The following is a 15,498-nucleotide window of genomic DNA, read 5'->3' on the forward strand; positions in this document are numbered from 1 at the left end:
TTTCAGAGGCGGTAATTGGCCCGCTATGTCACGGACCGGAGGGCGCTAACAGCCGCCGGTGCCACCGCTGTGCAGCGACGGAGCACGTGTCGCTTTGCTTTGGAAACGGCTCGCGATGCGCTTACCTGAGCTACAGGCCCCATTTCACATCGACCCAAAGTTTCCGTTAACCGCTGCGGTAGTTAAAAAAGTTATGTCCATATCAGAAAACAAAATAAAAAACCACCATTTAAAAGCAAAGATTAACTTCGGCTCTCTCATTAATCTTCATGGCCACTCACGGCCTGCTAAGAAATGCGCCCCACTTCGGCTGTCTTTCTACAGCGGACCAGGAGACCCCAAAGAGTCAAAGGTATCGCGTTCTGCATCTGAAACTGTGCTCTAGTTGCCAACAGCGTTGGCATTGAGGTGAGGGAAGTTTATGTGGGTAAATGGAACCGTGTGTGGGAGACTCAGCAAGCTGTATAAAAGAGAAGCAGAGTAATTGCATGTGTACTGTACCAGTGCGTGTGTGTGTGTGTGTGTGGCTGAGATGCCGAGCACTTCAAAGCTTTGATGTTGGAGCTCCTAAATGAGGGCCACCAGAGGTCCAGACTAATGGGACATCATGTGGAGATTAGAGGCCGTGTGTAGCAAGCTGACAACATGGCATTATGTGTGAATGTGTGTGTGACGGAGAAGGAGAGTGATCTTTTGTGTGCGTTATTTTTTGCAATTAAAAGAGAGAGTTTGACTCAAAGTCTCAGATGGAATTGGTAGTGCAGGAATATCAATAATGCACAGAGAAATGCTGGGACAATCAAAGGTTTTTGCTTGTTCACACCACATAATCAAAGAAAGAAAATCCTGGCAAGCATTTTCCTCAGTATGGTATAAATCCTTTATTAAATAATCATAACAATAATTATAATAACAATCATAAAAAGAGAATTTCTGTACAAAGACCCCTTTAAAATAAACAACAGCAGTCCGAGCAGTGCGAAAGGGTGGGGGTGGGGGTGGGGGTGGGGGTCCTGTCCTTTTTCTGTTTGGTCCTCCTTGGCAGATTGGGTCGCTGTGACTGTCACTGTCAAGTTGCTCTATCTGATATCGGCTCCAAAGGCAAGCTGGATCCCCGAGGCTCCAAGGCACTTTGAAGAGAGTCAGTGGGGTCCAGGAGAAGCAGCCCTCAGAGGAGAGGGAGGCTGTGTGTGTGTGTGTGTGTGTTTACATGGGGTGAAATGGCATTTACGTTCTGCATGTTCTCAAATATAACAACCAATGTTCCCTTCATTGTTCAAAGTCTGAGCAAGAGAGGGTGGGTATTCCTGTTCTGTATATACATCTGTATATACAAGTAATGTGTGTGTGTGTGTGTGTGTGGGAGGGAGAGTTCTTCTCTCACCCTCTCCTTCTCATGGCTTATGAGTCCATCCAGAGCGTGCAATACAAACCATTTCTGATTGGTTGAAAAGGATCCAGAAGAATGCCCTTCTAAAAAAACAAACCAAATAAAGAAATAGCTGGCCACCATCGGCCGGTAGTTTGAAAGGAGGGTGGTTGTCGTATGTGTGGGAGATGAGGGGGGGCACCGGGAGGTGATGGGGAAGGGGGGGGGGGGTGTAGACTAGGTCCTTTAAATCTTTAGATCATGGCTTTTTGAGGTCCACATGTAAAAAAAGAGAGAGAGATAGATACCTCCTCTCTTGTCTTGGTGTCGCCTCAATGTTCCTCTTTCAACATTTCCGCTAACAGTTTGCTTTTAAGGCTTGTTGTGCGCACACACTCGGTGGATCGAGAAGAGCCGCCTCAGGCGTTTGTTTTCCCTCCCATTTGTCCTCGGCGAAAGCACGGAGGGAAAGAACGTCGCCCCAGTGAGAGAAAGGGCTTTTCACGCTCAGTCATAGTCTCTCTCACCCTCTCTTTGTTTCTTTAGTGGTTTTTCAGTCTCTGCCCCTTACCAGCAATCCATAGGTTGCACCGACCAAAGCTCCTTGACCTTTTTACCATTAACCGCAATGTAAACATGACCTTCTCTTTGACAGGAACCAGTAACAACGAAATCTAACAATAACTCTCTCTGTCATTAAAAGAATGTGATAAAATCCCTCCGCCCTCCCCACCTTTGCACAAACATACACGCTCTTCGCCTCTTTTTTTTCCCATTCTACTTATCAGCCATCACAAACTGGCTAAAGGCCAGACGGGAAAACATTAAACAGAAAGAGAGTGATCGAAAAAACCCGACGGGCGTCTGTGACTAAAAATACCGCAGACTTTCAGGAACTAAGAGGATAACTGAGGCCGATAGGTAGCAGAGTACGACGGAACCAAAAATAAGCCAACGGGCCACACAAAGGAGCTAAATTCTAGGCCACTGTGTTCACGTGTTATCAAAACAGACGCTTCCTAAGCACGGTGCTAACCTACAACCTTTCCAACACAATGTGCAGCTTACAGAATCCGGCTTCAAGTCCACGAGTCATTTCTAAACACTTCTCTATTGGTGGACCAAGAATCTGTATGAATTGATATGTGTAGATTTTTTTTGTTTTGTTGAGGCCTAAAATCCCCGCTATGGTTACCACAGTCTTTCTGTCATTGGTTTCTTTCCCCACAAAAACTAGCGACACCTTTTTCCGAGCAGGGAACGAGTTGTCGCTCAAGAAAAAAAAAAAAGGTGTATTTTCCTGTTGTCCATGTGTCCAAAATTCTGCTCCACCAAGGAAGTCAACTGAAAGTGAACCTGGAGGAAATGAAGAAACTAGCGCCCCCCCTCGTGTGCTCCCTCTCCTGAAACCCCCTCATGCCTCGGTGCAGCACCGCTGTTGGTTCAGCTTGACCTTGTGCTTGAGTCCGTCGTACAGTTCGAAGTTGTAGTTCTCCAGGGTGGTGGAGGAGCGGGACGACAGGCCGCTGTAGGAGCAGGTGCAGTAGAGGAGGAGGCCGGCGCACACCGCCCCGAGCAGGACGCCCAGGGAGCTCATGACGATGATGGTGACCAGGATGGGGTCCAGGGTGTACAGCCAGGAGTTGTCCTTCTCTGAGACGCGGGTCACCGGAGGCTCAGACGACGGGGAGGCCGTGTTCCACTCCGGGAACTGTAAAACTGTCGGGGGAGGGGTGGACGATTAGTGAAGTTCATTTCACAGCAGAGACTAAAATAAAGCGTCTGTGGAGATTGATTCCTTGTGCCTCACCTCCACCTAGAGGGTTTCTGCCGCTGGAAAGACGTCCATCTCCAAATTCATTTGGTCTCTTAACTGTGTGAGAGAAGCACAGGAGACACAACCGTTAAGCATAAAGAATTATTCCACACAGAACCAGTTTTTGTCGGTTTCTGTTTCAGATAATACTTCAATTTCAACAAATCTATGGAGAACTAAGCTTTTTGCATATTGTAATTTGCATTTGTAGACACACACAAGTCTTGGAATAATAGAAAAATATTACTTTATTAATAAAGAAAGATCATTATGATACATTCTTGTCAAAAATACAGTCATCACATAGCATACTGATGGTATAAGACTGTTCATTCCGTGTGAATAGAGATGCAAACATCACCAAATAGTTAACATTACCCATCATTATCACCATTAAAATCATCGGCACTGTCGCTGTCAAGTTTAAGAGTGGTGTATAAGATGATGAAAGACAAAAAAACAACAACAACATTTAAGTAGTGCATGTCTTTCCGTTCCCTGCCATGTGGTGTGAACTGAGCGGTGATATGTACGGGATGGTCTGAATTGGAGGATCATAAAGTGCGGTGAACCACCAACGGCCGCGCCACTTCAGTCGAGCCGGAAAGCTCGAGTGTACTTTTACTTTCGACGAGTTTCCTGTCCACTCTGTGTGCGTTTGCGTGTGCGAGTGTGGGTTTGCACTAGCTAATCTTGGCGAACACGTAGGACTGGGAGTATCTGCTTGGCAGGGCGCACGCCTCGAATCTGCAGGGTTCGCTTATGGCCAATGGCGTTATCAATACTGTTTCCGGGGGCAACTGAAATTGGCAGCTGAGGTGCAATAGATGGGAGTGAGAAAGTTAATAAATGTTATCTGTCCATTAACTAATTACCACCATTAGAGGCTTGGAGCGTAACGGTGTCGTGATGGCTCAAGCAGGGGGTCCAATCCCTCTTCCCCTGAGATGATTTAAAAGCACATTGAGAGAGCGTGCCAAAAAACACCTCTTTTTCACTCTGAAGTGCAGCTCCTAAATTGCGGCAGCAAATCGAGACACATTCTGCTGAGCTGTGGGGTAGTGGGTGATGGATTTTGTGCTGGTGTGACAGATCACGAAAAGCACGGCCCGTTAAGCCACAGAGTGAAGACCCCAATTTCGTTCAATCTAGAGTGCTAAACCGAGCCTGCGTCCAATCTCACCACCTCTGCACCGACTGATGAGAGAGACACTGCTGCCAATTTGTCTCAGCTCAGTTCTGAGACATTTCACAATAAAATACTTTTGGATCCCATCTCTGTTAAACATGAGTAAGCATTGCATTAGCTGACCTGTGTCATGTTAATATCCATTCATGGGAGCGCCATCGATGGCTGGAGCTCTGCTCTGGTTCTCATAACGTTTTGGATTGCTCTCAAGGGCGTGTATATACACAGCCAAAACCTTCAATTATGCTTTCCAGCTGGTGAAGCGGCATTGTGGGATTTGTAGTATAAATCAAGACAGAGATGGTGATGTCGGACAGCTGTGTCTATTTACAACCCTAAAACGCAACGAGCACGCATTCCCATTGAAATGGCGACGAGGCTCGGCGGAGCAGCTCAAAGACATGGGGAACAACGGGAGGTGGGTGGGGGGGGGGGTGGTGGTACGAAGCGTGAGTGGGAGTGTGAACAACGTGCTTTATTACGCCAGAGAATCGAGACGAAGCGCTAAACACTGAGGGCGGCTGCATCCATCACTGACGGGTGCCTTCGTCGGGAGAAGACAAAACGTTCAATCAAAGGAGCTGGTTATCACCATTTGTGATGCAGGACTTGAAGTATGATGGATTTGTATTTCTTTGTTTTTAAATGTGCACATGCGGTGTTCGAAAAGCACACTGGGCGGATTTATCTTATCCGCCTCCGATGCGACGCCCTCACTATTGGTGCAACTCATACCACAGCTATCTCATGTTGTTATTACAGAGGTACCAAGAGCTTTATTTTCTGGGGCTTGCCAGATCATTTCCACCGCCAGCACGTTGAATGCCTCTCAGCCTAACAGTTTCCTCCCCCATTTCTCTCTCTCTCTCTCTCTCTCTCTCTATTTCTCTCTTAGCACTGCAGGGCTCCTCATGTCACGGGGGTCTTGTTTTAGCCTGTGGTTTGGCAGCTCCGGCTGGCCCTTGCAGCGGAACCAGCTCGACCTCCTTCTCTTCCCGGCCCACACAAGTCTGTTTGTTCATGCTGGGGTCATTCCAGGAGGACCGCTGGGGTAAAGAGGGGCCAGACGGCATTCAATGGTCCGAGACAAGCTGTTCAGATAAATAACTTACTCAGACTTCAGTGCACTCATCAGGAGGAGCATAGTGTGAAAAGAACTCCTTAATGGAACAAGGAAGATAACGGCATCCGAAGCTACATCCATTTGAGACACAGAGAGAGAGAGAGCACAATGTTTCTTTGCAAATGTCCACGTGGCAGTTTTTTTGGACAATATCATCATCTCCCTTGCAACTGTAAACTAGATGAGGGAGAGGTTCTTCGGGTGGGTGTCCCGTCAGTGTTGCGGTATCGCGGCGCGCGCTGCCACTGGCGTTACGAGTTGGCGTCCCTCCTCTGCCAAAACACAACGTGGCTAAGGACTTCTCTTCAGCAGAGGGTACGGTGTCGGTCTCGGCTGTCCAGCCTCACGGTCAGCACTGGCTCCACCCCTGGGGCGGCCATACTGGAGGACCAGTTAGAATACTGGAAGCACTGCGAGGAGCTGTGATAGGCCACTGACAGCTGGCTCTTCTTGGTGGCCAGGTGTTGTCGGCAGCAACAGAGAGCCCTGACCAAGATGGCCACCGCCAGGAGAAGGAGGGCGCCCCCGGCGGCCATAATGTAATACCAGTGGATGGGCAAGGGAGGCACAGGAACGCCTCCCCCTGGTGGAGAGATACAGAATAATTGGCCAGCGGGAAAAGAGAGGCGTGGCACTTGTTTATTTTCTACATTTCACCGTCTATTCTATATCCCTATTGCTCTTCATTGTACAAACAGCAGGCGTGCACCTCATGTGAGCATGCACAGACATGCCACTTGCCAAAAAAACAGGGTAAACTTAAAATGCATCCATTTCTCTCATGGCCTGCAGTTGAAGGACAGGTTTTCACACCAAGATCATCAAGATATTTGGTTTGAAATCAGTCCCAATGGTTGATCCGGTCAATTTTTTTCCCCAACGCTCCGACGGAATGACTTGGTGTGAAACAAACGCCTAAATGATTAGTTATGAAAGCACTCACACACAATTGAATTAAGTAGCTTCCTCTTCCTGTATTGCACTGGCACAGGAAGTCCCAAACAGCCCCCCCCCGATAACAGCTGACAACCATGCAAGGATCGGTCCGACGGACACCACATGGGAATCCAATGTTCCAGAGCTTTGGGAGCTTATATTGGATTGGGATTTGTTGTTTAGGTGACTGGAGATGGCAGATTTGTTTTGAGTACATAATTTATCCTGTTCTCGGTTCTTTTCCAGTTTCTCATGCGTCAGCCTCCTGGCCGGTCTTCGCCTCCTAAATCCAAGCTCCTGGGAGACTATCTCCACAGATCCTCTACTCTGCTGCCCTTGGCTTGAACCCCTTCCTCAGACGACTCAACCAACTAACCACCACCTTCCAAGAAGCCCCTTTTGGGCTATCCAAGACTGCTACGAACCCCTGAAGACAAATACTGAATATAGCATCCAAAAACTGGGGGGGGGGGGGGGGGGGGTTGTAAGACCGGGAGAATGTCAAATTGGAGTAGGGAAAGTGAAGCCGAGCTGAATACATCCTGATTTTTGGACCGTGTCATATAATTACAGAGGGAAATGGTGCGTGCTGCTGCTGCTACTTCACACTGCACACACTCATTAGACAGAGCTGAGTTAGGGAGAGGAGGAGAGAGAGACACCCGTGCTTGCCGCTGCTCAGTCACTCTATCTGATTGCATTTCACTGGGGACACTGGTGTGTATGCGCGAGGTGATATTAATGTGTGTGTTGGTGCATGTTTTTTCAAGGGTTAGAGACTGTGTGCGTGTGTGTGTGTGTGTGTGTAAAGGCAGAGGAGTTGAAAAGCCCAAGAAGCGCGCGCGCACACACACACACACACACACACACACACACACACACACACACACACACACACACACACACACACATCGCATTCGTACTAAAACCGCCGAGCTTTTATCTTATTGGAAGACATTATGAGACGCCGAAACACTAACAGCAATCTCATAGAGTCACCCTAGATGCTCTAAATATTTTTCATGAGGCAGACAGTTATTTAAAACCCTTCAGGCTGTGTCAGGCAGCGCAGAACTGAGAATATGAAGCTCTTTTTAAATATCTGACTCCATGAGGTATGCTGGATTTAGCTTGCCTTGCACGCAGAGCAGGCTCTTTTGGGACTAATCCTTTGTTTTCACTGAGACTGACAAGGTGAAAACCGGCGCACAACAGCACATTAGAGAAATAATCTATTTTCCAGCTTTAAGAAAATTCATTTGGTATTTGCAAATTTGGTAATCAAGACTTTAGCGCGGGATTTAGTATTTGTTTTGTGATGTCTACATGCTGCTGCTAATGCCACGAGGCACTAGCTTTAATAATGAATGCAGATTTATTCATCTGGAATCACACAGCAGAAACTACTGCAGACTCGGTGTTGCCGACTGGTTTGGGCCTGTATAGCAATTGAATAGCACCAAGCAAAAAAATAATAAACAGGCTAGTGCATACCAACGGGCAGGGAGCAAGACCAGAGAGGATATTGCATCATAACATAATCAAACTCACCTGGATTTTCAGGAGAAAAAGCAGCAAAGGGTTCTGCGGGAACAGAGAGAGAGAGGGGGGACAGAAACGGAGAGAAAACTGTTAGATAATTTTAAATATGAGGGAAAAGTCATCCAAATGTCACATAAATGTCACAACACTATCAAAGTCCTCCTGGGGAAAATTAAGTTAATTCCTCAAATAACTCACATGCGTTATGGCATTCACAGGCGCTTGGCCCCTTCGCCAGAATGCAATTTCAAACACAGTGTGAGTGAGGAATCTGAGATCGTGTGGGCTGAGGATATTGTGTGTGTGTGTGTGTGTGTGTGTCTGAGTTCCCAAAAGTTTGCATTTCAAGTTGTTTATCGGCCAAGTCCAGTTCAACTGGAGCGTGCGGCTTTTTGTTTTTTTGGCTTGCTGCAATGCACCGAGCAGAACTTTTGCTTTGATTTCCTAGGAATGCCAAAAACAAAAACCGATGCGTGTGTCATTATGTGTGCGTGTGCGTGTGTGTGTGTGTGCGTCGAGGCGGGGGGGACTGACTTGGGAACTGGCGCCTCTTGGCCTCAAACCCTCAAACGTACTGTGAAAAACTCAACTGCGTGGGGTGATAAGCAACATCCCAGAATACTCGGGGAGTGGCGGGGAAGGGAAGGGAGGAAGGAGGAAACACTGCAGCGCGGCGGCAGGGGGGGTAGGTCGGTAGCTGTGGGGGGTGTTGGCCCGTCATCCTTTTGAGTTGCTGTGCTGCTCAGGCTCTCCCAAGACTCAAAAAAAGACACACGTTCACAAATTCAACTAAAGCACAAATCAGCGTTTGCCGCTAGCTTGGGACCCTCGGAGCGCTGCCCCATCGTGGTCCAGCTCCAAAGCGCACCGGACTGGAAGTTGGAAGTGATGACGGCAGGATTTTGGCACTGCACCCCTCCCCAACTTGCCCGGCTTGGTCTCTGATCCTTTTAAGACCCTCTCCAAAGCCCCTGCTCGGGCCAGATTAAGGGGGCTGCGCCCGGCTCACACCAGGCACCCGGGAAAGTGGCTGGGGAAGCAGCCTGTCTAGTAATTCCCTTTGACGGATCGGGGAAAAGCTCTGTTTAGAAATACGACGGAGGAGTGCGCGCCCGAGTGATGGAGGGAAAGGAGAGAAGGAGAAGAAGAGAAATCTAATGAAACATAGATTAGCATCGCTGGGGCCCAGGGGGCGTTTATGGCCTACTTTTACTATTTTTCTTTTCTTCTTTTTTTTTTCCAGGGAGAAATAAATGCTGTCCTTCCCTCTCCTTCCTTCTTTCATCTCTGGTTTTAGTGGGATCTTTGGAGGAGAGATGCTGTCTTGGAAACTGGGATGGGAGTGCGGGGGGGGGGGAGTGGGGGGGGGGGGAGGATTGAGGGTGTTTATCACTTCATGTGTGCCACTGTTCAGGGACCTTCGGGCTAAAAGTGGAGGAGGTGGAAACGAAACGGCAGATTGATGGCGGGCGGGATGATGAGGCAATGGTGGATGAGAGTGAGTGGGTGGGTCAAATGTGGATTCATTCATTTTCTTTTTCTATGTTTTTAAGAAAAATACAGTTTGTCCCAGGCTGTCAGTCAGAGAGTCCCCGTGTGTGTGCTTATACTTACGTGTGCACTCTTTCAGAGGGGTGCTAGAGCTCAAGTAGATGTTGTCTATCCAGATGTGTCCTCTGGTGCCGTGCACAAAGAAACCCTCCATCACAATCTACCGCAAAACCGGGGAAGAAGAAGAGGAAGAGGAGGTAGAAGTTGAAAAAGAGGAGGAGGCAGAGGAAGACGGATGAAGGCAACGGGGAGCGACAGAGGGGGGGGGGGGGGGCGATGGAGGGGGGAGGCAAATTGAGCACGGGGACACACAAGGGGTGGAGAAGAGGAAGAGGAGGAGAAAGAGGATAAAAACTTAATAGGCTGCCTGTGATTTCAAAGTTGCACTCAACACTTGCAATCGTTCCCCCTCCTCTGCAAGCTTCTTCGACTCTTTATAGGAACATTAACCGCTTGTGATGTCTATGACAAATGCACACCGATCCCCGAACAACCACAAAGCCAACAGAGACCGCGTGGCTTACTTTGGCTCCTTTTGAAGTCAAACCTGGCCTATGGCGACAGACAGTGAGAGTGATGCTTTCATATGCCCCGAGATGAATGTGTCACCAGCACTGAAAAAGGACGCGCTTCGTAGGAGAGGGGTAACAGAGGGTGTGACCCAGATACGTGTTATCAGGCACATACTTTGATATTGCCGATATTGGCCATTAGGCTTTCGTTGTATTGCTGTTATGACTTTTTGAGTCACCGTGCTCTTTCAGTTGTGCACTTTTGCATAAATTGATGGGTTTATAATTACCTGGAAGTCTTTTGGGGAGCGAGGCAGGATGGTACGGCCCTCCCTCCAGACGGGTCCCTGATCGTCTTTCAGCGTCCACAGGACGGTCTCCTCGTTGTGGGCGTCCCGCAGGAGGACCTTCAGGTGGCCCTGGGCCTCCCCCCACAGCTGGTAGGAGAAGAGGAGGCAGAGGGGCCCCGAGTCGGCCACCACCAGGGGGCTCACGAGCCGCGCTCGCTGCTGCTCCGTCTTCAAGCTGGCGTCCATGTACAGATAGCTGCTCAACTCTGCGGGGGGCGGGGGACGACAAGATGAAGATGCTCTTAATGCACGAGTTAGCGTAAGGTAGCGTAAAAGCACAGTCAACGTCCTAAAACATTCTTCAGACCGCTCTACCTTTCAAAATAGAGGACGGCTGCTGATTCAATCCAATTTGAGTGATTTCAGGTTTTTGAAAATCTTATAAACTCTCACAACAGAACAGTATGAAGTCAGGAATGTATTGGATCGAGTGAAAAAGACAACCGCAACATAATTCCCCAGCAACAGTATTCAACCAGGCTGCTTTAGTATTTGTGCAATAAATGAGCAGAGCTTTGTTTTAACCTTGAGTGTGCTGGTTGCTACAGCCAAATCAAAGCCTGATTTAATGGGTTTTCATTTCAGCCCTCTAGGTATTAAATACTAGGAGATGTGAAAGAGTGCGTTAGACTTTCACATTGTGCGATTATAATCATTAATCATCACACACACACACACACACACACACACACACACACACACACACACATACATATATCTAAATATATATACATACACACAGGTATGCACTCATGTACAGTATGTTTTCACACATATCTCAAACAATCGGAAATTAATCACCAGTCGCTAACAGGACCGGAACCACTACAACACAATAGTCACGCCGAACAATAGGGAAATGACAAACATAAACACACAGAAGAATAGGTCCGGTGAGAGCGTAATGCTACCAGAACTCCAGCCAAGACCCTCGGGGACTATTTCTCTTCATTCCCTTGCAAGTAAATTACTTAAAGAACGGAAAAGTCCAACATGGCGCCCAATTTGTTTACACCAGAGGATGTTTAGCTTGCAAATTGGAATTCCATTGTGGGAGATTGGTAGGTAGTAGGAGTCCGGGAGAGGAAAATGTCCAGCATCAACAATCTGCAGATTAAATCACCTGATTTGTCATGTACAACAGTGTGTGTGTGTGTGTGTGTTAGAGTAACTTTGTGCTTTTCCGTAAAGCAAGGAAAAAGTCGTCTGAGGCAAATCAGGTAGTTTTTTATTTTACCGTGTCTGTTTTTTGTTTCCCAGCAACACTGCAAGGTTTATCTTTAACACAGCATGGGCTTTTCATCCGGAAGCACCGTACAGTAGCATCCAGCCGGGCTCGAGTTATTGAATGACTGGCTCGATAGCCTTCCGCTGTGTGCGTGCGTGTGTGTGTGTGTGTGTGTGTGTGTGTGTGCAGTCTTTCCAGCAGATCTGACACACGCGGTATCTGGAGGGACAAATCTTCCTCCGACTTGACAGCTCCCTTCTGCCCACCATACGCCCAGACTCGCCTGTGTGTGACACTTCAGACACTGTGTGACAGTGTGTCCCTTGGTGGCACTGAAACGAATGTGTGTGTGTGTGTGTGTGTTTCAACAGTTGCTCAACGTGACACTGTTTTCCTGGGTATGAACTGCATGTGTGGCTAGGCCTATGGAGGATGAGCAAGTGACACAAACTTGTGACTCTGCAAGGGGTTTCTTCCCTCGTCGAAGCGCAGCTTTTCGCAGCGAACCCCCCCCCCCCCCCCCCCCCCGCTGTTTTGCAAGTCAGACAGCTCATAATCGAGACCGCCTCGCTGTACCCAGCACAGCAGCGCAATATTAATCCATTTCACAGCGGTCTCCTGCAGCGAGAGGCAAACGTTCTATCTGCGATGCCTATTTAGCATGTTGGCAGGGGGAAGTTAAGCCAAATATACACAGTACATTGCGACTAATTCCACCCCCTGTGCCCTAATAATTGGTTTCATGACGGAGGTCAAGAGGTGAGGAGATCGTGGTTTCTGGGCCACGTGGGAAAAAGGAACCCTATAGAAGATTAACCAGTGATTTGATAGCAGTGAAATAATGATCCCGCGTTGGCTGGGATTACCGACCTCTGACATCTGCAGAAAGAATCAAAGGCCGGCACGTCATAACGGCTGGAAATGATACTTCATACATGAAAGCCACAACAGGATTGATCCAAGCAACCTTTTCCAACTCGGCCAGGATGAAAGAAGCTGCTTTGAAGCTCTCTGTCAAAGATGGCTGTGACCTGAAATTGGTCACGCTTCAGGAGAATTTCTGCCTTTTGCCCTGAGATTCCGTTGCTCCGCTCAACATGACCCCGGTGACATCACAAATTCAACATAAACGGGGGGGGAGGGTCGGGCCGAGCGTCTTGTTTAATTCTCTCCAGCTGGAGGAATGCTGAATGTTTCATGGGGACTTGCTCGAAGCCAATGAATTTTCAAAACCAGGTGGGGATAAGACTCCCTTTACGCTGCCTGCGAATAATTATAAATAGAGCTTTTAAACTCCCTAAATCCTCTATAGTTTTTAATAACACGCCCAAAGCTGTATGTGGGTATATACGAGACGAAAATGAATAATTATTTCATCAAGGTGTGTCTAAGTAGATGGAAGCCTGCACAGCGTTGTGTCTTGGATGTGCCGGGGGTGATGGAGAGCTAAGAATTACAGCTTTTTCTTTGGAATCTCCTGCTCTGAACATAATTGGTGCTGGTGGGTCTTAACCCCTCCCTGCCGAAACGTCACGCCTTTCAGCAGGGACGCGGCGGCCCGGAGGGGTGGCGCACATCGCAGACCCTCATTCATTTACATTTTCATCCGCTCTGAAAGAGCAGCGTGGCTGGCAGACGACGGCGCCGCTAAATTAGACTGGTGTCAATTTAAGGAATTATTTTGATCTAATTGAATGGAAGCACAAGGAGAATGACTCCATTTAATCAGAGTCTTGTCTAGACCCAGTGCAAAAAAAAAAAGTTGAGCGGAGGTCTTCACATGAGCAGCAGACTCACCGTGGCTGTGCAGGGACCAGAGCACGGGGGCGTTGGGGTCGTGCGTCCACCCACACAGGCCGTGGTCGAAGTCACACACGCTCTCTGGTGGAGGAGAGGCGGCCACTGCGGAGATGGAGAGCAGTGAGTCAAAAGGGGCAAAATAGCAATGAGACATCATCTCAGAAAAAGGAGCATTCACAGCTCACATAACGGCTTTTGTCTCTTCCTAATAACACTCTTAAAACCACGGTTTCTCTTAATTTCCCACACCTTGTTGCCTGGACTCACCTGTAGTCGTAAGAGGGGCGGTGGAGGTGTCCATGTCAGCGGGCAGAGTTGGCGTGGCGGTCTCGGCCGGCGTGGTGGTTTCTGCGGAATTCAAACGAAACGCAGCTGTGGTCAATGGTGGCCGTGTGAAACAATCCCCAGATATCAGATTACTGTAAAGAGGGCAAATGAATCACCCGATGTTTGTCTTAAGATTATTTATGTGCAGTTTCTCCTCTCACGGTAGCGCGGAGCCGGGAAAAACAGAAGCTAGAGGAAGTGATAGGCAACAAAGGCAGAAAAGGACCAGGAAGTAATGAGGTATAGTCTTTATGTACCTTAAATAGCCCTCCATTCCACCTGTGTTCGGACAGCAAAGTGAGTCAGAAGAAGCCAACAGCTCATAGATTGATACTATTACTGAAGCTGTGCTGTCTTTTCCCCCCACAATGCAGCACATCAGCAGCACTGTGCTGCATTTTAAGGGTGAATCGGAGTACATGTCACGTTTGAGAGTGGGAGACCGTTGTCCGAGACCAACTCCCATTCCCGTCGCCATCCCACCCAGAGCGCCAGAGACAGAGGGAGGCCGGAGCAAATAGCCCAAGAGCACCCAAGGGAGCACCCCGTCATGTTTTGTCTGGGTGCTCAGGCGTCAGTGTATGACTCAGATATGCAGACTCACACATGTCCACATGCACACACAGTCGATACAGAAGTGGGGTTAAGGCTGATGGATGGACGTGTCTAACAAACTCCCCTCGGCCTTGAACAGCATGACCACACTCTGGGAATACTCTCTGGCTGTTAGAGAGGGTAGACACACACACACACACACACAGCTGTTTCCCGCTGGTGTGTGTGTGTGAACTGATGTGCCTTTCACAGGGGGTCTCTCTCACTCTATAACTCATGCGCACTAAGAAGGAGGGAGAGCAGACAGAAGTTAAATGTATCATTTTTCACTCTGGCCCTAACATCTATTTAAGCAAATGTATATCAGAAGGGAAGCCACACAACAGACCAAGGCATAACAATTTGCTCATTAAAACGCAGCGCATGTGCAGAAGCCGACATGTGTGGTGCAGTTGGAATGCAAAGTGGGAGCAAGCGCTGTGTTATCAGGAGCAGATGAGTCTGGTGTTTTATGGAAGTTTACGCTGAGGTTTGGGTGACTTCAGAACTAAAAGGTCCAAATTTATAATAGGAATTAACTTGTTTCTGTCCGTAAAACCATCTGTTTAAATAGATAGACATAACCCCAACATTTAGGACCAGTGAAATGGGTCTAACTGGCTGCTTAAGCATATAGTATTTCCCATTGCTTTGTGAGCTGTCCCTGATATGTCCCATTTAAGTCTGTCCAGGGCTCTAACGGATAAAGATCTCCTGAGAGACAGAGCAGATCAGTTGGAAAATAAACAGCACGCAAACATAAAAAAAAAAGAAAAAGCCACAGGGATTCATCACCACACTCTGCTGGCAATATTAGATCCTCCTACTGGTCCAGCTGCATGACAGCCATTATCATTAAAGGCACTAGCGGACACAAACGCCGCATGATACACGATTGATCCGCCGAAAGGAACTTCCTGTGGAAATGGCGCCCCAGCTGGAGAAATGGCAGACATGAAAGGGCCGACCACAGCTGGCGACGCCTTCTGACATTACCCCAGCATTAATGTCATTTCCTTTATTCCTGTCTTTAACTTCCCTAATGAGACTCTCATCGCTGCTGGCCCTCCGGGAGGCAAAGGCAACTTCTTCCTCAAACCATCTCCTGTTCCCCCTTCGTTTTATAATTATATCTCCTCTCGTTGCTTTTTGCCTAACCTT

General features: G+C 48.2%; 1 protein-coding gene across 2 annotated transcripts in view; it reads right to left on the minus strand.

Annotated features, from left to right (window-relative positions):
• Positions 1-866: 866 nt before the first annotated feature.
• nrp2a (neuropilin 2a) overlaps positions 867-15,498 on the minus strand; it is a 51,681-nt gene continuing 37,049 nt past the window's right edge. The window contains exons 12-18 of one of the 2 annotated variants that reach the window (XM_037462405.2): positions 13,684-13,764; positions 13,414-13,518; positions 10,329-10,594; positions 9,590-9,686; positions 7,985-8,017; positions 3,180-3,242; positions 867-3,088 (exon numbers count right to left, since the gene is read on the minus strand). In XM_037462405.2, the coding sequence (XP_037318302.2) occupies positions 2,784-3,088; positions 3,180-3,242; positions 7,985-8,017; positions 9,590-9,686; positions 10,329-10,594; positions 13,414-13,518; positions 13,684-13,764 (950 nt within the window). In that variant the 3' untranslated portion in view covers positions 867-2,783. Of the gene's footprint in view, positions 3,089-3,179; positions 6,081-7,984; positions 8,018-9,589; positions 9,687-10,328; positions 10,595-13,413; positions 13,519-13,683; positions 13,765-15,498 lie in introns of both variants that reach the window. The other variant, XR_009955938.1, reaches the window with a different exon arrangement.

The sequence above is a fragment of the Pungitius pungitius genome, chromosome 3 (assembly GCF_949316345.1).
Source record: "Pungitius pungitius chromosome 3, fPunPun2.1, whole genome shotgun sequence".
Taxonomy (NCBI): Eukaryota; Metazoa; Chordata; class Actinopteri; order Perciformes; family Gasterosteidae; genus Pungitius; species Pungitius pungitius.